Source organism: Drosophila simulans, chromosome X (assembly GCF_016746395.2).
Source record: "Drosophila simulans strain w501 chromosome X, Prin_Dsim_3.1, whole genome shotgun sequence".
Taxonomy (NCBI): Eukaryota; Metazoa; Arthropoda; class Insecta; order Diptera; family Drosophilidae; genus Drosophila; species Drosophila simulans.
The window spans coordinates 12,988,003-13,012,581 of NC_052525.2; the positions used below are offsets into that span (position 1 = coordinate 12,988,003).

General features: G+C 42.8%; 3 protein-coding genes across 5 annotated transcripts in view; 2 read left to right on the forward strand and 1 right to left on the reverse strand.

The window, feature by feature from the left end:
* Positions 1–17,064, forward strand: part of LOC6725870 — a 75,326-nt gene extending 58,262 nt beyond the window's left edge. For 2 of the 3 annotated variants that reach the window (XM_016173839.3, XM_016173840.3), the window contains exons 11-13: positions 10,699–10,781; positions 11,069–11,350; positions 12,907–17,064. In XM_016173839.3, the coding sequence (XP_016039194.1) occupies positions 10,699–10,781; positions 11,069–11,350; positions 12,907–13,582 (1,041 nt within the window). In that variant the 3' untranslated portion in view covers positions 13,583–17,064. Of the gene's footprint in view, positions 1–8,475; positions 10,636–10,698; positions 10,782–11,068; positions 11,351–12,906 lie in introns of those variants that run through there. The other variant, XM_016173841.3, reaches the window with a different exon arrangement.
* A 1,163-nt stretch (positions 17,065–18,227) lies between these two features.
* On the forward strand, positions 18,228–19,663 carry LOC6725871 (histone-lysine N-methyltransferase SETD1A). Its single transcript, XM_002106831.2, has 3 exons — positions 18,228–18,854; positions 19,145–19,314; positions 19,387–19,663. The coding sequence occupies exons 1-3, from the start codon at positions 18,256–18,258 to the stop codon at positions 19,464–19,466; spliced, it is 849 nt and encodes a 282-aa protein (XP_002106867.1). The 5' UTR covers positions 18,228–18,255; the 3' UTR covers positions 19,467–19,663.
* A 532-nt stretch (positions 19,664–20,195) lies between these two features.
* Positions 20,196–20,714, reverse strand: LOC27209377. The gene is given in 2 exon segments (XM_016184809.3): positions 20,196–20,327; positions 20,330–20,714. Coding segments are annotated over 2 exon segments (282 nt in total). The 5' UTR covers positions 20,499–20,714; the 3' UTR covers positions 20,196–20,214.
* Between the last annotated feature and the right edge of the window lie 3,865 nt (positions 20,715–24,579).

Here is a 24,579-nt window from a genome sequence, read left to right on the forward strand (position 1 = left end):
GAAAGCCCTCAAGTGTAACTTGTGTCGTTAATAGTCATAATTACTAGTGCGCGAACTTTTCACAGGCCAGCAACATCGCAGTGAAAAAAACAAGCTTGATTTTTGCAAATTTAATTTAAGCGAAGAAGGTGTGGATTATTTAATTAATTCAATTACCGCCGGCTTTCACCACGTCCACGACAATTAAATGACACTTTTTTAAACGTTTATTGTTGATCATACTGCGTTGTAGTGCTCTGTGATTTATGCAATTCAATGGCAATAAAGCTTAACGAGGGGAATTCATTCAGGAGCATTAAATTCAAATAATAAAAAAATGCATAACAACTAATATGTTTATTAATGCATAAAACCGTAAAAAGCAAATAGCTGTATTTAAGGGTTGTGCCCATAATTTCTGAGCTGCATACAGGGCGTATGAGCAATATTGCTCATACGAGCTCTTTTCGCTTAGTTGCCGATAGGAGTGTGCCTGGTTTTTGGAGCTTAGCTGGATTTTAGATGCCTTTGATGTTGTCGGCGGAAGACAATGCAGTCATGTCCCGGCTAAATTGTAAAACACCGTCGTGCGTTGACTTTTCACAATGCCCCCCCGAGCCCCTGGTGATCCTGGACCACATTGCAGCCCCTGCGCATATGGAACCGCGAAACGGAGAAACAATGGGTCCAGGACACGGGATCCACCTCATAATAGCAACCCAATTTGCAAGGCATTCTTTGTGGTTGCGACCAGCAAAAGTGCCATAAAGCTGGTGGTCAAGCCCAAATTGACTTTACCATTTCGAAGGTTTAAGAGGTGACTGGGGAAATTTCGAAGCCAAAAACCCATTTCCATGATTACTCTATCATGAATATTTGTGTATATTTTTGAAATTTATAATTTTATATCGTATACACCTGCAACTTTTCTTCACTGCCAACTTGTTGGTCGTTTCCTATTACTTCTGCTCGATATTTTGTGTGATCAGCCCACAGTGAGCGACACTTGTGCCTTCGCAGATGCAGGAGGGCTTCAATCTGATTATCGCCTCGAGTGTTGGATGATGGCTGACGGCGGGCGGCAGAAACCCCCAAACCGCCGCTACCTTCACCCTACTTCAAAGGATTTTCGTCGCGTTGGAAATTATGCCATCAATAAAGGCGAATGGGCGACTGAATCAATGGCAAATGGGTTGGGCGTTTATTTTTTTCATATTTTTTCTCTCTTCTTGATTTTGCGCATACCATGGACAACCTGACTCTGGACACCAGACCACGGACTCCAGACCCCTGACACTAGACCTAGGAAAAAACGGACAGACTGAACACCAGACCCCGGACAAACATAAATTTGCACAAAGCGCACATCAAATCAAATCGAATCGAACCGAATCAATTCAGCGTCAGCAGATTTGATAAAATCATTCGGTGCGGCAAAGATGGCGATGGCGATGTCGAGATGGCCAGCACTTTAATATCCCATTCTGGCCACCAAATGGCGTCCATATAGAGGGTATCCGAAAGGAAACCGATGGCAACATTCGCACATATAATAAAACTTATTTCCATATTCCAGCTAAATCCTTTGGCGCCCCCACAGGTTCTGCTCCCTGGCTTTTGGCCATGGCATCCTCCACCAGCTCCTCCGCCGCCAACTTTCCTCTCCATTCCATTCTTTCGTGTTCGCAGCATTTTCTGTTGCCACTTAGATTTTAGCATGTAGATAAGCAGAAAAAGTATTTCCGCTCACTCGTGCACACTCGAAATCAGCGAAGAGGATGCAATTTCTTTTGCCCGCTCTCAACTCCTTTGGCCTTTATTTTTATCCTTTTTTTTCGGGAGGATCCCCAGCAGACGAGGGTCGCTACTGCGATAAAAACGAGGGTGATGACGCCCTGATGATGCCCATAATTCATCATAATAGATGTCTCACTACGAGTTGATAAAGGTGCTCAGATTTGGTGAATTCAAATGGGAAATTACGAGGGCTAATTTAGGTGATTTAAGTGCACAGCTTTCGAGTGGGGAAATTAGGCCATTTTATATATTTCTTCATTTCCGTTTCAGGCACTTTAAAATGACAAATGTAATGGGGTTATTCTTTATGATTATCTGCATTTCGTCATTCTGTGAGCTACTCTATTTCAATTAAGACAATACAAACTCTTTACCTGATTATGTTTATAAAATATTTTATTTCAAAAACCACACATTAAGTGATGAGCTGGAAATCTAACATTTTTTCCACACGGTCTGTTAGCTTTAAATGTACTTTTTATAACGAGCCCACACTTTTCTTATTCCCATTTTTCGTAATATATGTGCTAAGCTGCAATTTGCCAGAGATTCCCCAATGGGATTTTAGCGAAAACTCGGTGAAAATCTCATCACTGCAATTCATCCTCAAGCGCACCTCGCACCGCAGAAGTCCTTCACCGACCCCCATCCGCTTTTCCCTTCCCCTCCGCCCATGGCAACCGAAGGCGACTGGGGGGAGATGCATTCGTATCCTGGCTCCCAGTTTGCCCTTCCCGCGAAGAAAGTCTGCGTTTTGGCCGCATCCTTCGCAAGGCGCTTGCCATAACTGCATGCAATTTGGTAACAACCGCAATGCATATTTACCCTGCCACCGCACACACACACACATACACGGGCACACTCGTCCTGCACACATACATACACAGATACAGGGCCAAATGCCTTGAGTGGCATTTTAGTGTTGCCATTTAAGCAATAGCAACGACTTGGGTGCTCCTGCTCCCGCACTTAGAACAAATTCAGCTTACATTGTGCAAGTATTTATGATTTATTTTATTTAAATGCAGATATTTATTATTTCAAAGATAAAGATCATAAAGGTCATTCTTCTTACAACCTATCTACCCGTTCTAAGTGTCCTGTTGTAACTTATAGCAATACTTCTTTGAAGTCACTAGTATTTTCTGCCAGTGCAAGTTTGCCACTGGGCCAAAGTGCAAGTGCGCTAGCTTGGAGTTCTCCGTTTTTCGCTGATGCTGATGCTGGGCCAGCGATTGCATGGCGAAAGGCAAACGAAGCGAATCATTGTAGTGATATCCTGATATCCTTCCACTCGCGCTCCCACCTCAAGATAAACTGCATTGCAATGACAGCCAGCACATGCATATCCATAGTTTTTACGGCAATTGCGGCTGCTTTCCGACCGCAGAGCATCCTTAAAATGCTGGAATCCGCATGGGTATCAGCATCACCCAACGGTGGCATATTCATTTCCTTGACTTCATATTCCATACAAATAATTGTTCATACGAAATAACAAATAGAGCATAAGAGATTATTAAAATATTATAAAATACCTGGTAATTTAAATCAGTGAAAAGTAATCTTTAAATTTCCCATATTTTGTAAAAATTAAATTCCTTTTTTGCTTGTGCCATAGCTTTTATAGGGTAGCCAATGTTCGGTACCACACAAGCAAGTCCCCAGTGCCTTGTTTTATTATTTTAAGCTCCGTTGAGAATGCATTTTAGCTAAATTTGATGGCACTTCTCATTGTTTCCAAGTGCAACTGTCGCTGCTCGAAATGAGATTGTTGCTGCCGTCGTGCTGCTGTTGTGTGTTTCATATTTCATAAAAATTAAGTAATACGCGAGTGAGACAGGGCAATCGAGCGCAGACAGAGACGGAAGAGGGGGGCAGTAAGGCAGTCGGGCCAAAGGCCCCAATGCCGGAGGAGTCCGCCAAGTGTCGGCCAGTTGAAGAGGCCCCCAAGAGCGTGGCCTGGCAGTCGTAATGGAAAAACTGCCATTTCCGCCAGTCGCAGCTCATGCGTGATGCCAGGAGGAGCGGGGCGAGCGGCGCAGCAAGGGGCTGCTGAGTTTGCCCCGGGAATGGCGGAAAACTAAGGGGGACTTGGCCTGGCTTATCTGGCCCTCAGCTGGGGGCTAAAGTCTAAGGCAGAGCCTGCCAGGATCCGGGAGATCCATGGCTGGAGTAGGAACAGGACACAGGCCCTGGACCAGAAACACAACCAGTACCAGTACCAGCACCAGAGCTCAGTACCCAGTTGGTGGAGTTGAATCCGAGGCTAAAGCTGATGCTGCTGCTGCTGAAGCTGAAGCCATGTCATGCATTGGGGAAATGCAATATTTTATTCGAAACTGAAGCGAATTCTCACCAGTCGGCACACACTGGCGCACAGATAGATTCCCGGACGGAGTGACGAGTGGAGTACACTCGAAGAATAAATCGAAGCTCGTTTCGCTGGGTAGGTGTGAAAAGAGCACACTTTTCCAAGTCGAGTACATTTCCGCAGCTTGCCCGCTGAAGGGCCATTTATAAGCTTTTGGTTTCAAAGGCAACTTTTAATTATTCAGGCGTACTTTAGAATCTTTAGAAAAATCTGGGTTAGCAAGCGGTGCATCTGGTCGATTTTGCCAATTTCGTTTGAAAACTCTCCCTTTTTATAAATTGGGTTTAAAGTTCAAGTGTCTCTAGTTTCCTTTTCAATTCTTCACCACATTCTTCAAGAAATATTTCCCACACTTTCTTCAGAACAAATAGCTGCAATTTCTCTTTGACACTTCGCTGCTAATTATGTGGCAAGGATGCCACATGGAGTTTTCTTTGAGTGCAGCAGTGGGCTGCGTTTCGGAGTCCTGGCCAATGGTCCTGGCTTTAAGCAGCAAGTAATAACCAACTTATGTTGCTAACCGTATTTCTTTCGCTGCCATCAATTTTCCTTAGCCTCCTTCGCTGCCGCTGGACACTGGCTGCATTGGCGAAATGAAATGAAATGAAATAAATCAAGCTGAAATGCAATTCGCCGAAGAAACACTCAGACCGGAGCCATAAAATAATGCCAAGGAGTTGAGAGTTGCGATGCTGAATTCCCGGGCCAGACAAGATGGGGCTAAGTGAAAAGCGTGGGGCTTAATGCGAAATGAAATGCCTTCGCTTGGGGCCTTAACACGTGGGCGTGGCGTGGCGTGGCATGGCACTTAATGATGCACGTCTCGGTGGCAGCCAGGCATTCAGTCGATCGATCTGCGAGTCAATCAGGCATTCAATCAGCCACTCAATCAACCGGCAAACCGCAACATTTTTGGTAGGCACAACTCCGCCGAAGGCCCCCAGGAAGCCTTTTTTCCAATCGGATTGATTTTTGCCACCCCATTCCATTTGCGGTTTGCGCTGCAAGTAAAGCAGACTCCAATTAAGCTGGAAAAATCATAATTAAGCACCAGTTGGGCGAAATCACAAGTGCAAATTCCAAGTAAAAGACACCAATGAGACTGCACACACATACAGCACACAGCGGTTCAAAATCGAGGCTTTATGTTTTTTGTGTCGGAAAATATCGATAAAGATGCTCGTCACGCTTTATGGGCCGGCAATCAAATTTCGGGGAAATTTATTTCCATTTCCTTGCTGCCCATTTGCATACTGGCAACGGTTGTCAATAATCATAAAATATGATTTGGCCATTAAAAGCAATCGAACGGAGCAGAATATTTCACAAATGGTTGCCAATCAAACAATGAAAGCTGTGAGCATCAAATGCAGATTCGCCGCCGGTTTGAGATGTCGACAGGATGTGGACAGGATGCTCACAGGAAGTCAATAGACATATACACCATACCCCATATCTACGCATTCATCTACATCAACATCTATATCTTTGTGGGCGGGTGCTGATTAGAGGCAAGTTGTTCGAAGTTAATTTTCCAAATTGCCCTCGAGCAACCAGCGCAAAAGGTGAACACTCCTCGAAACCCCAAAAATTCCAATTAAACAAATGCCAAACTTTGCGCCCACTCCATTCGTCTGTCTCTCGTCAGATTTTTGGGGCCTGCCAAAAAGGCAGGAGTCATCAGAGCGCAAACCAAAAACTTTCACACATCTGAACATATATATTCATACATATATACTCGCACATATATGTTGGCAAACAACATTTGGTAAAAATATTCCGCAGATTTTTATTAAATAACGAAGGCAATATTTGGGCAATGCTATTACGCACGACCATAACGATTCAACTGGAAATTCATAGTTACGCAATTAGTTCGGCCAATTAAAGTGCGGCCAAGACAAACGAATGCGAACACGATTGATTTGCCCCCTAATTGGCACAAAGCATTTGGCATTAAAACCAAATCAGCAAACAACCAGGAATTTATCGCAAAGAAATTAACTAAGCTCAACTAGACTAAATCAAACCAAACCAAGCCAAACTCAACCCAATCCAAAACGTATGAATATGGACAGCTTGTGACCGCAGAATTGAGCGAAATGGAAATCTGCCCTGCGGTTTGATTATGTATCATAAGCCCAGTTTCCTAGTAGAAATCACTTCTGGCACAGTTTCCTCTGAAGAAAACCACTAATCAAATACTGGACTCTACGTGTTTGGGGGGCAAAATTGAGAAGGCAGGAGACAATTGGATTTATGGGTCAGGTCGATGGGGCAAATGCTCTAGGCTGCAAATACCCTTGCAGTCATCCAGTTTCACAGCTTATAAGTCCGTTCATTAAAGCCTTGAACTATGATCCATGCTTTCTATAAAATCTTACAATTTATGGGACATAAATAATTTACTAATTCCATATGATTATTTTATCATAGTCCTTATTTTTGCATAGCTAATTACACACTGTTTTTTTGGATTTGTTTAATGGGAGGTCTGGAAAATAAAGTTCTAATTTGTTGAGTCGCAGAATGATTTAATGAGTCTTAAATGCTTTTCTCCAAACTTTGAAAGTGTTCGAGAGAGTGGTGAAAAAATGCAGCCACAAAGGGCAGGGATGGACTGACCAAAGTAATTTAGCTGTAGGCCGCAAACTTGAAGGCCGGAAAAGTGGACTTGGAAAACGGGAGGCGGAAAATGGACTGGGGTCATGGGAAAGGAACAAGGCCAAACAAAAGCAGACAGAATCAGAGCCAGACAAACTCACTTGATGGCCGTCATCAGCAGGCCCAGAAGGCACGACTTGTCACGTCTTTGTGGCCCCATCTCCTCTTCCATCTCTCGATACATCTATTCCCGTCTCTTTTGCCACAACTGTCTGCGTCTCTTTCCCACCCGCTGTCTATGTGTGTTTAATGACAGGACAGCTGCAATCTGGTGCAATGATATCTATTAATTATGGCACAAACTCTCGCAAATTGAGTTTTATTTCCACTGAAGTGGATATTCATTTGCATATCACTCATACGCCAAGTGCGCAGTGCCAAGCCACAAATTGGCCGAGCTGCTGCAAGTGGCAAATCGTTGACAATACAATCCAAATGGAATAAACTATTCCTACTACCCACTTCCATCCACCGGATTGAGTTCTCGCACCGGCTTAGCCTTCAGGCTTTGTGTCCATTCGGTCTTTGTCTTGGTTACCAGGAAATCCAGTGAGAGACATGATTAAATTATCGTTGACTTTTGTTGCACCAGCCCCCCTCAGCTGCCAGCAATCGAATCGAAGACAAGCCGGGTGGGAATCGGGCGTATATATGTACATATAGTCAGTCACTTGGCATGGGGCTGCTCCCCTCGGCTAAATCAGATTAGTTGCTGGGACTCCTCGGGGACTTATTGTGTGCATATTGCAAATATACTTTTGTGCTGAGCCGATTGCCTTGGCTACCATTTTGGTATTAAAAAATGATCAGAATTGCATTTATATTTTTGATAGGTTTCAATGCGATTTATACAGGGAATTACTCAACGGATAACTGAGATTTGTGCACTTTTATATACGTCATTCGTAATCTTTATTGAGAAAATTACATTGGTATTGAGTCTTTATGCCTTTATTGTTGTTTCTGGTATACAAATTGAAGTTAAACAATTACCATTTTTCCTGCAAACGATTTACAAACTTAATGGCTTCTGTGAATTCAGAAGCTGTTGCAAATCTTTTGAAATTATCTGTTAACCTGTTTGAAATTCCTAAAATTCAAAGCGAAGCCCGAAAATTCGACAGTTACTGAAGTTTATTGTTGGCTTTCACAAGTGTTAATGTTTGCTATCGTCAACACATACAGTGGATTAGCTTTTGCAACTACAAATTACAAAACTATTACATTTAAGATTATTTAATTGTTAACTTGGTCCTTAAGAAAACATTTTATACGTTCCAAAATCTGAATGGCATTTGATGAAATGCATATTATCATTTGATTGTCGTGATTATGCTTATTAAGTAGCCAGAGTTGCCATCATAATGCATGTAGCAAGTGACGCACACCCTCCTCTATCTATCTCGCTCTCGCTCGCTCACACACCCATTGCCACATGCATCAGTAGAGTTGTCTCGCTCTAGAGTTGTCTCCTCTCAATCTTCTCTTGGTTAAATCGGTGATGTGAAAAGCTCACACTCTTTCTCTGTCTTTAAATCAACTTCTCTCTCTCTCTCTCTATCTATTTCTCCCTCTTTCTTTCTCTCTCTACTCCATCTTTATCTCTCCCTTTCTCTCTCTCTTCTGCCTGTCTTCTCTTTCTGTTTGTGCTTCATCCACAGGACGTGCCCGCGTTGAGTGACGGAATCTATCACATTGATTCCTTTATACTGGAAGCGCCCAAGAGCGCGATTTTCGTGGGATTACAGAATGATTTCATGTGCGATTTCTCCTACTCATCGGACGGGCAAATGGCGCCCAACTTGGGGCATGAGACCCGAGATGAGCAGGCCGCAGTTGGTGGCGATTCCGACTTTGATTCGCAGATGGACTCGCCCAAGCAGACGTGTGACTGTGATTTCGAGTTGGATGTGGACGATGGCGAGCAAATGGAGGAAGGCGATGAGGAGGAGCTGGAGGAGGAACATCAGGTGGAAGATCAGGAGTACGACGATGGCATTGGTTTCAGTTGTGACAGCGACAGCGGCCTCACACTGCCCGAGGACGATGATGAGTTTGTACTGGTCACCGGCCAGTGTCTGCCCAGCAACTCCAGTCACTCGTGCAGCAGTTCGATGCAGTGCAGCAGCGGTTCCAGTGGCGGAGAGGTGGCTACTAGCTCCTCAACCTCCATGGAGCTGGACATGGTTCTAACACCGCCACCGCCACCAACACTGGGCAAGCCCAAGTCCGGCGTACATCCCCTCAAGTTCCTGCACAAAATCATCTAGAAAAGAAACTCATTCGAAATTCATTCGCTCACGTTCTGCGGTGGTGATGGTGGTTCAGTGACCACCTGCTGCTGCTGCATGCAAATCTGCAACGACATCATTAAAATCAGGCTGGCCGAAATTGCGCAAAAAAAAGGAGAGAAATGCGATATCGAACCCATTTACCATTGTGACCCGACCTTCGCTTTGTCCACGTAGTTCGTGCTGAGTTCACCGCAAACCAGAAATCTGAACAAAATCAAATCCTGGTCCTTGGGGGGATTTGCAGTTCGGCGTCATTTCCCCCTCATTAGTTAAGCTGCTAATTGTGTGGCGGGCTATATCCTAGATATACCCCCCTTTAGGTAGGAATACTCAATGCGACATTGGGCGAACATAGTTAACAGTATTATGGATATAACCTCATTAAAAGGCTTACAGTTTATAGAAAGAATTATGCGCAAAAATGATGGCAACCAAGGTGGATCAAATTTAAATAAAACGAATAATGCATTGGGTCTTGGCGCAATTGAATAATTTTACAGAGCCCTTTGATCAACGTTTCTTAACCCTAAGTAGCTATTGAAATTGTAATAATTTAATGTTCTCATTGGACGGACAATCGTGCAATGCAAAGCTAAGTAAATAGTTAACTGTTGGCTAAACGAATGGCTGCCAAAACTAATACCGCACAAGGGCTATATACGAGTATATAACTATATATACATATATATATATAAATGAAAAATAAATATCTAATAAAACGAATTGTGCACCGTGAGATCATTTGACTGTTAACTCTGGAAACCAATTACTTGTTGGCATTTGGTCAGACGAAATGAAACCAGAACGGAGATAAAGATACTCTCCTGATTTATTTGGCTTGAATTTCCTTAGCGATTTGCATCGAATTTTCCCTCATTTTTCCATTATATTCCATTTGAATGGGGGAATATTGTACAATAAAAAGAAATAATTGGCAGGGGAGACTGAAAGGTGCACGCAATGTTTGCCTTGCATTTCATTATGAATGCAATTTGAGGTGGTTTCAGTTGGGTGGTTGGTGGCCATCGAGATTTCCAATGGCTGTTCGCTGTGTTGCCTGCTGCCTGGCGGATGCAGTTCGTCCTTCATTATTCTGTATTTACGTATTAACGCTTCCCTTTATGCAGGCCATCAAGTGTCTCTTCCCCGGCAGGATTTAACTCTCCTGACCTTCTTCCCCCTTCCCGTTTTCCCCCTTCCCCGACACACATACACATTTCCAAAATCGAAGTATTAATGAATGCATAAGTAAAAGAGAAAGAGAGAGAGAGAGGGAGAGTGAGAAAGGGAGAAGGTGGGAAACAAAGGGAGGCGGCATCAGGTGGCAGCTGGCTTAATTACTCTGCCACGCCCCCTTTCCAGCCCATTCCCATAATCCACAGTGCAGTGGGCTTTAAGGATATTATATTACAGACACTCTCCATGCGAGAATCGAGCTTAAGCCCGCTCGGTCGCCTGCCCGCCTCCCTTCCTTACCAAATTAATTGAAAATATTTATTGTTATGCTTATTACATCGGCCTCTTCCCTCTCTCTCCCTCTCTCTCTCTACCTCTCTCTCTCTTCGCCTTCATCCAATGGAATCCCCGCAGGAGCACATCCGAGAGTCGAAGGAGAGCAAGCTGGACGAGATGGGCCGCAACTCCAAGGGACGCTCGCGGGAGAACATATCCAGGTGAGTCTTCCCCATTCATCTGGATTATCATTCAAAATGTCGAAATCTTGAATAGACTTAATCGCATTACGTATACGCAGTGTGCATTGTGCAGTGTGCAGTCATGTCGACTGATATTAAACTGATACCCATTATTGTCCGCTAGAACTAATTTACTTGGCGTAAATAACCGTATAAAGATTAATTATTTTATTATGTGAAACAAATGCCTGTAAAATGTCTTAAGTTATCCTTGCAAGACGGCTGAAAATCCCTCAATTTAATTATAATTTTCCACCCGTGTGCAGGCAAAAGCACTCGCAAACATCGCTGCAGATCCTGGATGATGTGTCCAATCGATACTATCGCGAGGCAGTTCCACTATCGACGCAGTCCAGCAAGGCGGACTTCAAGGAGAAGGAGCATAGCATCCTGCGCCGCCATGCCGATATGACGCAAACAAGTCTCTGCGGCGTTGGCGAGGATGATGGCGAATCCTCATCGACGACCACGGCCACACACGAGATGATGACAAAGGCGGCCATGTCGGCGGTGCCCTCCAATGCCTGCGACATGGGCTGTCAGACGAGGTGAGTCCCAGACCCATTCCCAGTTCCCAGCTCCCAGTTCCCAGCACCAACAACAGTTCCCATCCCAATCGACCCTGTGTATGCAGTCAAATAGATGCCAGAAAATTGCAAAGTCAACGGCGGGCAAACACTAAAAACAATGGCAATGTGGAGCCGGGCTTAAGTCCTGGAATTCAGGAAGTTACAACCCGGGCGGGGGTCTATACATATACATACATATATACATGTGCGTTGCTCGAACAGCACAAATCGATGCAAATATTTGTATTTGCATGCGTCTTTATTGGATATAGCGACAGGTCCTGCACTGTTGGAGTTGTAGGATTCGGGAATGTGGGTTAGCAGGATGGAGGAATGGCAGGATGCCAGGATGCCACGATGCCAGTAGGGTGATGGGTGGTGGGTGTGCTTGGTGGGATGGGTTGACAGCCAGGCAGGCGCGAAGGCAGACAGACATACATACATACATAGGCAATGGCAGTGTCGGGCCGACAGGCGGAATGCAGTGACACAATGCCGACGTGCCCAGATGAAGATGATTCATGCCACCAAATAGTGATGGGAACAAGTCACTGTCACAGCCAAACTGCTACAGGTTGTTCGGGGTGATTTATTAGTGGGTTGGCATTTATCACTGGTTGACAGTGTACACATGAGCGCACACAGATTTAAATGCCACGGATTAGAGGGATTTTTATTAAGATACGAGGACACCACAGAATAATGAATTTAAACGATTGCTCTACGTTTTGAATGTAACTTGTTTTTTAATACGCTAATGCCTTTAATTTATGTAATTTCTGTATGGTTTGTTTTCCCACTACTATATAGATTAAGACACAAGCATTGTAAATGAGTATGTAAATAATAAAAGTTGATGTTTATGTGAGTTGTTTTTGATTGAGTAGCTTGATTTTTACACTTCTTCCAATAAAAAAGTAAAATAAATAAATAAAGTAAAAAAATAAAATAAAAAAATAACAATACTGACATATTTTCCACTAAATTATATTTTTTAACATTTAAATTGAAATTAAATTTTGGTTAATACGGACAGTCACTGGTCAGCACTGCCGAAGTGTTAGAAGTGTCAACGGGATCCCCCTTTTAGACCATATGGCCGTGATAGCCATCTGACGGATTCAATTCACCTGATTGGCGCTCACCGTTGTCCCACAATCCCTGTCCCGCGGCTACACAATCACCTTTGTGCTAACCAGTGCCTCTTGTCCGCATCGTTCATCTAAGTCACACTAAAAAAAAATAACAAAATCACTAGTAATTAGGGTTTAATTAGTAATTAAAGGGTATACAAATTCGGTTGGTTTTGCAAACTGTTGCGGGCACTTATTGCTCTAATTTCTTAAGATAGGATCTCGTTAGAATTATTTGAACTGTGTAACTAAGCCCTGATTTCTTGCAGTGTCCTCGCAACCAATTGCCGTCGTGTGTGACTGACAAATATTAAAACCTTTCACTTTGCTTTCTCCCCACTTTCTCTTCTCTTCTCTCGCCAATCTCCGCTCGCTCCTCCGCTCCATTGGCGCCCACCTCAGGGAATCGCTGTTTGTCAACAGTCCCGGAATTGGACCGTCGGCGGGTCCTGGTGTTGGTGTTGCTGTTGGCATCGGTATCGCCGTCGCTCCCGGCGGCGGTGTTGCCACGCTAATGAGACAAAAGTCCAGCTCCTCATCGCTGGGCGTGGGTGGTGGCGCTGGGGGCGGGGCCATGATGATGCCGCCCCCGCCACCGCGCTTCTTCTCCACCTTCGGCTATGAGCCATCGGGATCGCCGGCGGTGGCAACGCTGACAAGGCGCAGCATGCACCAGCAGCAGCAACATCCGCAGATGCCGCGCCAGGAGTCCATGGAGATGGAGGAGCGACACAGCGGCCGCTCGCACTACGGCGGCCTGCTGGTGACCTCGACGGCGAAGCAGCCGCAGGAGATCTGTCACCATCATCACCAGCATCAGCAGCAGCAGCAGCAACATGCACAGCAGCAGCAACAGCAACAGCAGCAGCGCATGCACCATGCACATCCGCATCCGCCGAGTATTGCAGCACGTTTGCCCGCGATGAAGGGGCATGGAACAGCCATGGGGCAGACTACGATCCTGCCCGGCGGCAACAAGCAGCAGCAGCAGCAACATCAGCAGAAGAACGAGGAGTCCAAAGTGTTTATCGACATACGGAATTCAGCGCCAGACGTGATTATCATGACGTCCCATTGACATTTAAGGATGGCCCGCCAATCAGCAACAACAACAACGACGGTAGAGAGCAGAAGGAGCTGCAGCAGCAGCAGCAGCAGCAGCAGCAGCAGGAGGAGCAGCAGCAACATCGGAGCAGAGAGGATGCATTGCAGCAACTGGACATCGGCCAACATATTAACCGCAGCCGCAGCGTCGCTGATGACACAACAAGGACATCGAGGAGGCGCGTTGCAATCAGACAAGGGGGCGGTGGTGCTGCTGGTGTTTTTTCGCTTCGCCCACCCACGCCCACGCCCACACCCACAACCACCCACCACCGCCCACACATCCGCATCCGGTTTGCATTCCGTTGCACTCGTTTGGTTCTTAAAGCAAGGTGAACGCTTTCTTTTTTAAACTGCTGCAGTCACAAGTTTTTCGTAATGAAGACTTCGAAACTTTATCAGTAACTATTGTTTTTAAAAAGTTTTTAAACTCACACTATATAGTATTTGGGAACTTGCTTATGAGCGCAGAATGTATATACAGTTGCGTTTAATTTAGCTATGTTTTTTTTAATATTTAACGGGTCACCTTCAGCTCATAAGCTCCTTGAAGAACACCTAATTGTACATATTTATTTCAATTGTTACCTTTGTTAAATATCCAAACATATATTCGCCGCAACTGTATGTATATGAATACAGAATGCAGGACGATTGCATCTCCAATTCCTTTCGGTTCGACTTATGTACATTTTCATTCGAACTTTCCACACCAAGTGCAGGATGTGCAACGCCCGAAAATAAATGGTGTAACAGCCAATTGAAGGGCCTTTAAGACGACATAAGCCCACTAATAGCTGGACAGCAACTGGGGCTGACTGGGCGAGACAAATGGAAGATGTGTGTCGGTCCGTTGGCCTCGGCCAGCCCCTTTGCAATAGCCATCTGGGTAATATGAGGAGCGAAGGGTCCTGGGCAGGGGAAGCCTCCGAGAGAGAGAGAGAGCTGTTCCAGTTGTTGTAGCCGGCGGACCGCAATTGCTGGCGACATTTGCCGGACATTCTACGGCTGCGACAGCGGCATTTTCAGCTAGAAAACAATGAGAACGCAGGACACAGATGCGGATGGGGATGCGGATCCGGATGCGAATGCAGATACAAATACGTGGTAGTGGGAGTGGTAGTGGGAATGAAAGTGGGCCGGACAGACACTAAGCAGACCGCTGACAACGTGGCGTATGAGCAACATGTTCCAGAACATTGTTATCGGACTCCATTCTAGCATTCTAGCAAACATACACCTTTCCACATTTTCACTTTTCCCCCAAAACCGGTTTGCAGCCTGGAAAAATGCTCGACAGGAACTTCTTCATTTACATGCATTGCGGACGTGGTCCATTTCACGACGATGTCGCGACCAGAGTCCATCCATCACGGGCACGTGCTCGTGGCTCCATTTCGGTCTTGGGTCCAGCGACATTTGGGGCAGGGGTTTTGGGGTTTTTGGGCTCTGGTTCTGCCACGGGTTCTGGCTCTCGTTCCGCCCCCTGCAACTTCCAACAAACTATTTGCGCGAAAATGGTTTTTTTAATTGAAATCGGAGTGGTCCACTGCGCTAGTTTTATGAAATTCATTCTCTCCTCTATTAAAAAACCACACCAGGTCCTCCATTCGAACCCGTTAATTAATAATGACCGAAAATTTAGCCAGCAAACGTGGAGGATTTTTTTGTGTCCTTGGCAGCAAAAAAATATTTGGGAAATTTTTTAGTGCTCTTCATGTGTGTTTCTCTGTATAAGTTCTTTGTAAAATAGCACAAAGCATATTGAAATCATTTAGCTTGAATTTTATGATGTAAAGTGTAGTAAAATCTATCTTAAATTTTATTGAAATATATTTAAAACATAAGTTAAAAGCTCAAAGGCCTTAAAGTGGAAAGCGAGGTATTTCGCTAACTAATGTTGACATTCGTGCAGCACTCAATGGGTTAACGAAGGACCTGGGTAATCTTTTTAGTTCATCTGCCATCTAAATCCCTTTCAATTAGATAAATTAGCTGTGGCCACAGATATCTCCGCACCTGCTAAAAGTTTCCCCACTCACAATCTGGAATCCGTTGGTCCGCAATTAGCGTGGTCACCGTAATGCGGTTGCTTTTGGGTTTTCGGTTTTCGGTTTTGGGTATTCGGATTTCTGGTTTTCAGTTGGCCAGGATCATCCCGACCGACAATTTGAGTGGTCTGAGTGGTTCCGATGGTGTAAATATTGTCGCAGCTGGCCAAAAAAGTGGTGGAATGGCTTCTGAAAAAATAAAGATGACAATGACAATGAGGAAGCGAGGGTGTGGCAAATCCATTTGATTGATTGAATTTAAAGAGCAGCGACAGCCACGCGGGAAAACGGGGGAAAATTACAAGACCGATGTCTGATAATGATAATGGTGGTGGTGATGATGATGACCATGATGATGATGATGATGGTGCAGTGCTGCACGATTTTTATATTGCTCTAGGGAAAGCTCAAATCATTAGAGTGATTAAAGGTCGAGCTGACTTGACAAGAGTTCCTTTGACTTGACTCGGACCCTCATCAACTTGAGCTCTCAAATCAGTCATGGAAAATTCTTAAGCTCTAAATTCTGTCAAAACGAATTCAGCCAATTGTAATTTTTCTTTCCCGATGAAAGTTTGTACTTATACTTTTCGGTACCTCACCGGTAAATTTGTTTCACACTTCTATTAAGCATACTATGTATTTTAAACATCTTGACCCTTATCATCTTGTCTCTCAAATCAGCCAAGGATAAAGCTTTCAGCATCAGGTTTATGCAAATATACCAAACACGAAAAGTCAGCAAAGAAAATGTTGCCAATTGTGTATTTTTTGTGAAACATTTTTACACTGCTAACATTTGTTTAAACTTTCTACAAAATCCAACACATTTTTCAACATAAAATTTATTTTTAAGACACGCAAAACAAATTAAAATGCTCTGAAAAAAACTAATGAATATACATGCAAATTGTACATTTATTTTTAGGAAATATTCACTATTATACTTTGTTAGCTTTTCTAAAAAATAAACTAATTTAGGACCAAAGGTTCCAACTTAGAAAAATTAACACTTTCCCTAAACACATCATTTTAGAAAATACGTATTTAAAGGCAAAGATCTGTTTGTACATAAAACTAAAGAGAAAATTTACGTTTCTTTAGGCTTAAGCAAAATCCCACTTATAATTGTTAAATGAATTTTTTATTAATTTGTTATAACCCCGAAAACCGTAGTGAACTTTTTCTAGCTAAAATTTAAGATGAAATTTAGCGATTTTACTAAAAAAAAACGGAAACCCGCATCAAGAAACTATACTAAAGTATAAAAAACTAAAGCTAAAAAAAAGTAAATCGATAACAATGTGTACTATAAGTCAGCTATGCCTAGGATTAAGTTAAATGTATAATATTTTTTTTTTATAAAAACATATACATAAATACTGAAAGTATCAAATGAACAACAGAAAAAGCCCAGCAAAAAAGAATATTTAAAACCTTGTCTTTTTTTTCAAAATGACTGCAAGCATTGTAATTGTAATTGTAAATTGTCGAGCGACAAAAAATGTATACACATACGAGCATCCAAATAAATACTTGAAAAAATGCTTCAAAATGTACGGATTAAATGGATATGGCGAAAGAGATAAGAGCGCAGTATATACCCTTCAGTACCAAAATTCCTCGCCAAAGAAAGAAATCCCGAGAAATTTACTCGAGGATTTCTGAGGACTATCTAGGGATTCCTTAAGGAATCCTTAGGGTTTTTGTACTGAAGGTTAGTGTGTGAGGATTTGCGAGTATCTGAATGTGTGTAAAATAAGCCCAAAGCGATCGAATAAAAATTAATTTTGTGGAAACGTGAACGCCGTTGTTGTCTTAATTCCCGGGTGGCCCCGCTTCAATCGCTCCAATCTCAGCCCGAAAATATGCCATTAGCCGGCAGAACCGGCCCGAAAGTAGATGACACTTCAGTGTGGATCTGTGGGTAAACACGGAACCGGAGGCAATCGGATGGCCCAATTAGAGGGAAGCACCCGATACGTATTCACATTCAGCTGGACCGCACCGCCCGGAGGTATCAGAATCCACAATCATGCCTGAAATGAACAAAGTACGGGGTATCGCGAATTAACAGGTTGTGATGAGCTCTTTGAAAGGTTGGTAAGTAGCAGCGATGCTTTACAGATTTTTTAAACATTTTCATATAAGAGAAATACCACTCAAAAGAAATGATTCATTAAAAAATAGTATATCCTATTGTTAGTATTTAATAGGAAGAAAGCGATAAATATTATTTATTTTCCCAAATATTACTATTATTTTTTGTTTTATTTTGATTTACCTCACCTCTGTACGATGACTGGTTATTGATGGTTTTAAATTTGGGAGAACTGCAGCATTTACAAGTCACTAACGTTCTAAGGGGCTAGTATCTTGTATCTGGCGAATAATCGGGCGTGTATCTGAATCTGGAGCTCGCAGTGCGAAATGCAAATTGTCGCACGCTTCGCTATTGTTTTCCATAGATTTATGCACTCGGTCGATGCTGCGGCTGATTTGTGGTCAGCCGTGTGAGTGGCCAGCTCATCGGAGTCGGTTTTGAGTCCCATATAAAAGTGAATCGCGTCGGAGGGGCCGGTAGTCAGCGCCCAAGATGCCATCGAATCAATATCACCTGCTGCAGCTGCACCTGCTGCTCTGCGCCTTGCTCCTGACCTCTGGCCAAAGGACGCCGGTTCGCGTTCCGCCGCGGAATCTGCAGGTGCCCAACTTTGGGGGCGAGAGCTTCGAGAGATTCGACACCGGATCGGCATCGACGTCGAGCAGCGGGAGCAGCGAGAGCCAGGAGACCAGCGACGAGATGCGGGAGCAACTGAAGCAGCTTCTGGGTGACCAGCTGGCCACCGCCTTTGCCCCCTTGGCCACCACGCCATTCAGCAGGCGGCAGCCGGCCATTGCATCACCCAGCTCGGGGGCGGCTGCCCGTTCCCAGTTCGCCAACGATCCGGATCAGGGCCAGGAGGAGGAGTCACCGGACCAGGACGGCGAGGAGGAAGAGGCAGAGGAGGAGGAGGAGGAAGAGGAGCAGGAGGAGGCCACTCCGCAACCTCAGCCACTGCCTCCAGCTCTACCGCAACCAGGAGGCGTCTTGGAGGAGCTGGCTGGTGGTCAGGTGGGCGAGGAGCTCGAGGACTATAATGCCTGGCGCGATAATTTCTATGAACTCAACGAAGACGGAAGCTATATCTTTGGGTGAGTTTGCTGGCCGAAAAGCCGTTGCCATGACTATTAAAAAGGCTTAAAGCAGTTAGTTCGAATTGGAAACTAAAGATTTGGATATGAACTAAGCCTTCTTCTCATCTTTGGCCAGAAAAGTGGGGAAAATGTAGAGAATTTTCTAGTAGGACTTACAACAAGAGAAGTAAATGTGTAAAGGCATAATCATTTACTTAACTCGAAATTCAGTACGTTTATCTTAATAACTATATATTTAGGACTTGTTAGTTAATATATATATTTAATTAATATTATTATTTGGCCAGCTACTCCATTCCTCATGGCGTTCGTCGCTGGGAGAAGGGCTACTATTCGGAGGAGCAGCATGGTCGGGTGGTTGAGGGCTTCTATGTCCAGCCCCGTCACGATTCCCAGGGCCTGAGATACGAGCTTCGATGCTACAGAGCCGATTCCGAGGGCTATCAGCCACGTCCAGGTAACGAATTTTTCTCAGTCCTTATATAGATGAAGTATGTTTTTAAATACATATGTGCACATATTATTGCAGTGGAGTTTCTGAGGACGCCGCCAATTGTGAGGCGCGATGCAATACCGCGTGTTAATTGCTTCCAAAATGCTAAAAAATAGTGGAAAATAATCCAGGAATAATCAGAAACCAAACGTCGAATGTGTGACTTACAGATACTAATTCAGTAGGTAAAGCACTAGTGCATGTAGTTTGAAAATTATGGTTTTCAAATTACACAAATCTTATTTAACTGAAGAAAGTGGTAACTGCTCTAATTTTTTTGTGCACGAATGTAAATATATGTATGGAAAATGTCCGCAATGTGTGAATAATTTCAATCCAAACTGGCAAGACTGATAAAGTTGGCGATCTAGTTTTCTATGAATAAAGCCATAAGTTCCACACATAAATTTCAAAATATTAAGCTATCAGCCACATAAATGGCATGAAATTTATTTGCTTGAAATTAGGAGAGTCCGACCGTATTTTGGCATACTTTACGGCCAAATTCCTTTAAGCACGGCTGTTCGGGAATAAAAACAGGAAACCGTGGTACATAAAGAACTTGAGCGCATAAGAAGCATAACAATCGCTTAAACCGACTTCGCGGGGCTTACCCGTACAGTCATCACTTCCTTGTTTGCTTTGGCGCCGCTTTTTGTTTCATTCATTTTATGCGCTTTATTTTTGCCACTGTTTCAGTTGCCTTCGGTTGGTTCTCGGTTTCAAGTTTAATTCAAATGGCATTTCAAAATACTTTTTATTTGTTTTTATTGTCTTTTATTTTCGCTCGCCTCCGCGCTACTCCGGTTCCCTCTGCTACAGAGAGAAAAAAAATGTAGGGCGGACTTGGCAAATCTATATTTACTAATCAAATATTAAGCAATAGTAAATAACATCAAATATAAATATAATATATGATTTCCAACTTGCACTTAAAAGAGGCCGAATCTGCCATTTTAATACTCCTAATTTTTGGTTACCCCACATTTTCTCTCTGTGTACGCGACCCACCATGGGCAAACGAGATTTGTAGCTATGTGTGAGCTTGGCGTGGCTTTTGCGGCGTCCCTGACGTGCAGCAGTATTCCCACAGTTTTCAATTTTTGGCGATTTGTTGCGGCACTTAACGGTTGTTTGTTAGCTGTCATTGTTGTTGCTGATGAAGCGCCTTTTGTCTCAACTTCCCGCCGTATCTCCTGCTCTTTCTGCAGCGTTCTGCCCACCGGTACAGGTCGACTTCGCTAGCACGACTTGATGAATTCCTATTAAACCATTAGACAAAACAGTTTCTGTATGAGAAAAATGCAAAAAATTCGGTTTAATGTCGAATGTCATACCTTGCTGAGCTCGTTATTTCATTCCCAATCGATTGGCATTTAAAATGGGGCATTTTATTTTTTCGCCATTTTTTGCAAATTTTGATGATGTTACCCCTTACAAAAAATGCAAAAATTGACCCAAAAATTAATTTTCCTAAATTCCTCAAAAAGTGATAGGGATCGTTAGCGCTGGTAATTAGCTGCCCAAAACAGTTATTCTTTCATCTGTATGACAATTTTAAGCGAAGTTATGTCGAAAATTCCGTTTGTAAATATCAAGTTTTTAGCAAAAGCCGTTTTTCCGAATTTCGGTCATCAAATAACCCTTTTTTTTGCCACAACTTTAAAAATAATAGCCTCAATATGGAATGTTATACCTCGTTGAGCTCGTAATTCAATTTCCAATCAAACTGTGTCTAAAAATTGGATTTCCATTTTTTCGCCATTTTTTGCAAATTTTGATGATGTTACCCCTTACCGAAAATGCCAAAATTGACCAAAAAAATTATTTTTTTAAATCCGTCAAATCAGAGATTGGGTTGGTTAGCATTTGTAATTAGCTGCTTAAAACAGTTATTCTTTCATTTTTATGATCATTTTTAGCCAAGTTATGATAATAATTCCCAATCTAACTGTATTCAAAATGATTAATTCTATTTCTTTAGATTTTTTGTCAATTTTTATGTGTTACCCCTTACAAAATGTTTATATGTTTCCATTTGTACGTAAGTTGTGATTATAATACCATTCAATAGTACTGAATTTTATGTCTAAGGGCGTTGGTCAAGTTAAGGAGGTCTGCCTGTATATTCTTCGATGGCTGCTCCTGTGTTTTTCTTTTCGCGACTATCCCAAGACGGACGCGCAAATTCTGGGTAAATTGTTTGGTCCAAGTCGCCAAAAAGGGGTTGCCCGCATCCACGTCCACATCCGCAGCCGCATCCACCATATCCCCCAACCGAATCTGGAGCCACATCCGCGGGTCCCCAAAGTTTGCTTGACTCTGGCTTAAATACGAATTTGCCTAAATCAACAAACGGCGAGAACAGAACATTTTGTGAGTCTTCTTTGCATTTGAAAAGTAAAAAGTAACAAGATTTCATTGTGGCTCATATTGTCCCGTCTATTTGCATATCTTGCGCGTGGCTTTATACCGCTATATAGGGCGTAAATAGATATATATAAATATATATATATATTTGTGTATATGCCGACCTTTTGAATTATATAGTCAAGCCAAACGAAGTGGCAGGGGCAGACGAGCCACAGAAATAAAAAACAAAACAGGTTCATTTAGCTCACGTTTTGAACTTTCAGCGATTGATCGTGATTTTTATTGTGGTTTCTGTTTCTGTTTGCTGTCATTTGCATGAGTCAACCACGAGTGAAAACAGACAATTTCTAAACAAATAAATTCTATTAAGTGCCATGCCAATTTAATGTTTGTTATATTTATAAGCCAGTTTATATAGGTAATGGTAACAAATGTATTTTAGATTGATTCCCATAAGTAGAAGCGTAAGAAAGAGGTCAACAAGGTTCAAATAAATCATCATATACATTTCATTGCAATCACAAACGCATACTAAGAATTTTCGAATCCGTTTTCCACACATTTTTCAAACGAAACCCACAGAAAAATGTCATTTTGGTCAACTGAAAATCATGAAGTAATCAACTTAAAGCGAAACTTTGTCGGCCAAACTTTGGCAGATACCACGATACTCACAATCAGATACACAGATAAATGGGCCTGAGCTACAAACTTGGCTATAATTGAGCAATTTACACCACAACAAGGACAGTGGGTGGTTTCTGGGCGGATTTTCTTCATTTCGTTTCAATTTTTTGCGTGTCTTTTGGGTGTCTAGAAGGTCAGTTGGCAAGACGAATCGGGGAAAGTTTGCCCCGGAGCATCAAACAGTGCTGGAATGTGATAAAAATGCCGAGATTATGTAACCGAAATACTTTTAAATCGAAATCGAGCAATATAAATTCATGGCTTAGACACTTGAAAATGCCAACGATGGGTGGGACACTTCTTGGCCCATGGCTATAAGAAATGAAGGGGCTGGTGGGGGGGGGGGGGTTACTTTTCCCCTGCTGGGAAATGGGGAAATGGGAAATGAAATATCGTGAACACATGCCGAAAGAGAGGGCAACAGACAAAGGGACAGAGATGGAGCGACGGAGCTAAAGCTGAGTTTGCCATTTTTCGGTTTGGCTCTAAACAATATTTTATACTTATATACGGCTGGAGATATTTATTAGTTTGTTGTGCGCATCGCTCCGAATTTCAACTGCACATTCGAACTCCTTTTTACGATGCCTTTGGCATTTACATGCGAAATATCTTAAGTCCCTGCCATTAAAACTCAAACGAATGCGATAAGATCGGCGTCCGTTAGTCGGCACCTTAATACACCTTGATAGTCTGAGATGTCAAGAAATGAGTTAAAAAAGAAAGAAATTAAGAAAAGGAATGGGTGCGAAAAGTGGGCGAACTGTTTCCTCATAAATTCTTACATTTATTAATTACGCATGCGGTTTGACGGACTCTCGAGAATTTAATCAGCCAAATTGATGGTCTTAACCCTTGGTTGACTGCTGTGCTTTTTGCCACCACCTCCAACACGCCGAGAGTAATCTGACTTAATCCAATATATGAAGTGCCAACGATCGATCAAAGATTTGTATATCGCAGAATTTGCATTATTATATTGATCATTAATTATGCCGCAATTTATCAACAAATTCATTTTGTTTCATTTGACAAAACATTAATCATCATAAGCAAACAAAATCTACGCGATTTAAAGTATTTTTAAAGTGTTTGTTTTGCTTGTTACTTTTTTTAAAAATAAAAAGAGTTTCCTACCAAACCGGACTGTTTATAAGTATATAATTGCCAAAATAACTAAAGCAATCTTATTTTGTATAAATACTTTAAACATGATATGGAAAATTTAGCACATACTAGGCACTATTAAACAATCTGCCTCATATCCCTGTCAAATTAATGTCATCACAAACAAAAGCCGAGAAGGACATAAATATCCAACCCAGCGGATGCGATGGAACCAGCTGAAGTCCGGAGTCTGGAGTCTGGAGTCTGGAGTCTGGCATTTATCACACACTCGTACCCAAGGGTTAAGCAATTAGGGGCAGATGGGGACGCCCACACTGGGCAACCAAATCGATGACCAAATGGAAAAAAAAGCCCCCCGGATTCAAGAAAGGGGAAGTACGTTGGAAAGATGGGCCAAGTCGATAGCAATGTGGGACGATGACGCGACTGGTCAATGAACCATGTCGATGGAAGTCAGTTGGGGATCAGAATCGGAATCGGAATCGGGATCGGTATGAGTCGTCCTGCATCTGGGCCTGACACACTTCGGTCGGCCAGCGCAACAAACAAATAATCAAACAAACAAACGGAGTAAACAGGCCGAAGGATCTGACGCGTCGGCCCAAAAACGCTGTCAAAATCACAAAAGCCACCGTGACGCCTCACAAAACCCAAAAAGCCCGACAAAAGAATCGTTCTCGGGGGGGTTGGAGATTGGTGGTCAGAGATGTCTGTTTCTCGAGGGGAATACAGAGACGCCTTTAAAGGGTTAAGCACAAAGGCAGAACAAACGCCAGAGTAATTATTATGAATGAATTTTCTGTAATGCCCTTGTGTCTGTGCTGTGGCCAAATTGCTGAATATATATTAGCTAGAAAATATATAAAAAATATATATAAAATATTCTCAAATTTTAGCTTGAAAATTCTAGATATATGCTATATGAGCAACTACTGATATATGTTAAATATTATTTATGGTAATGATCTATGAAAAATATAATACATACATAATATTTATATGAAATACAGCCAGATTTGGTGGTAAGAAGTGTAGCCACAT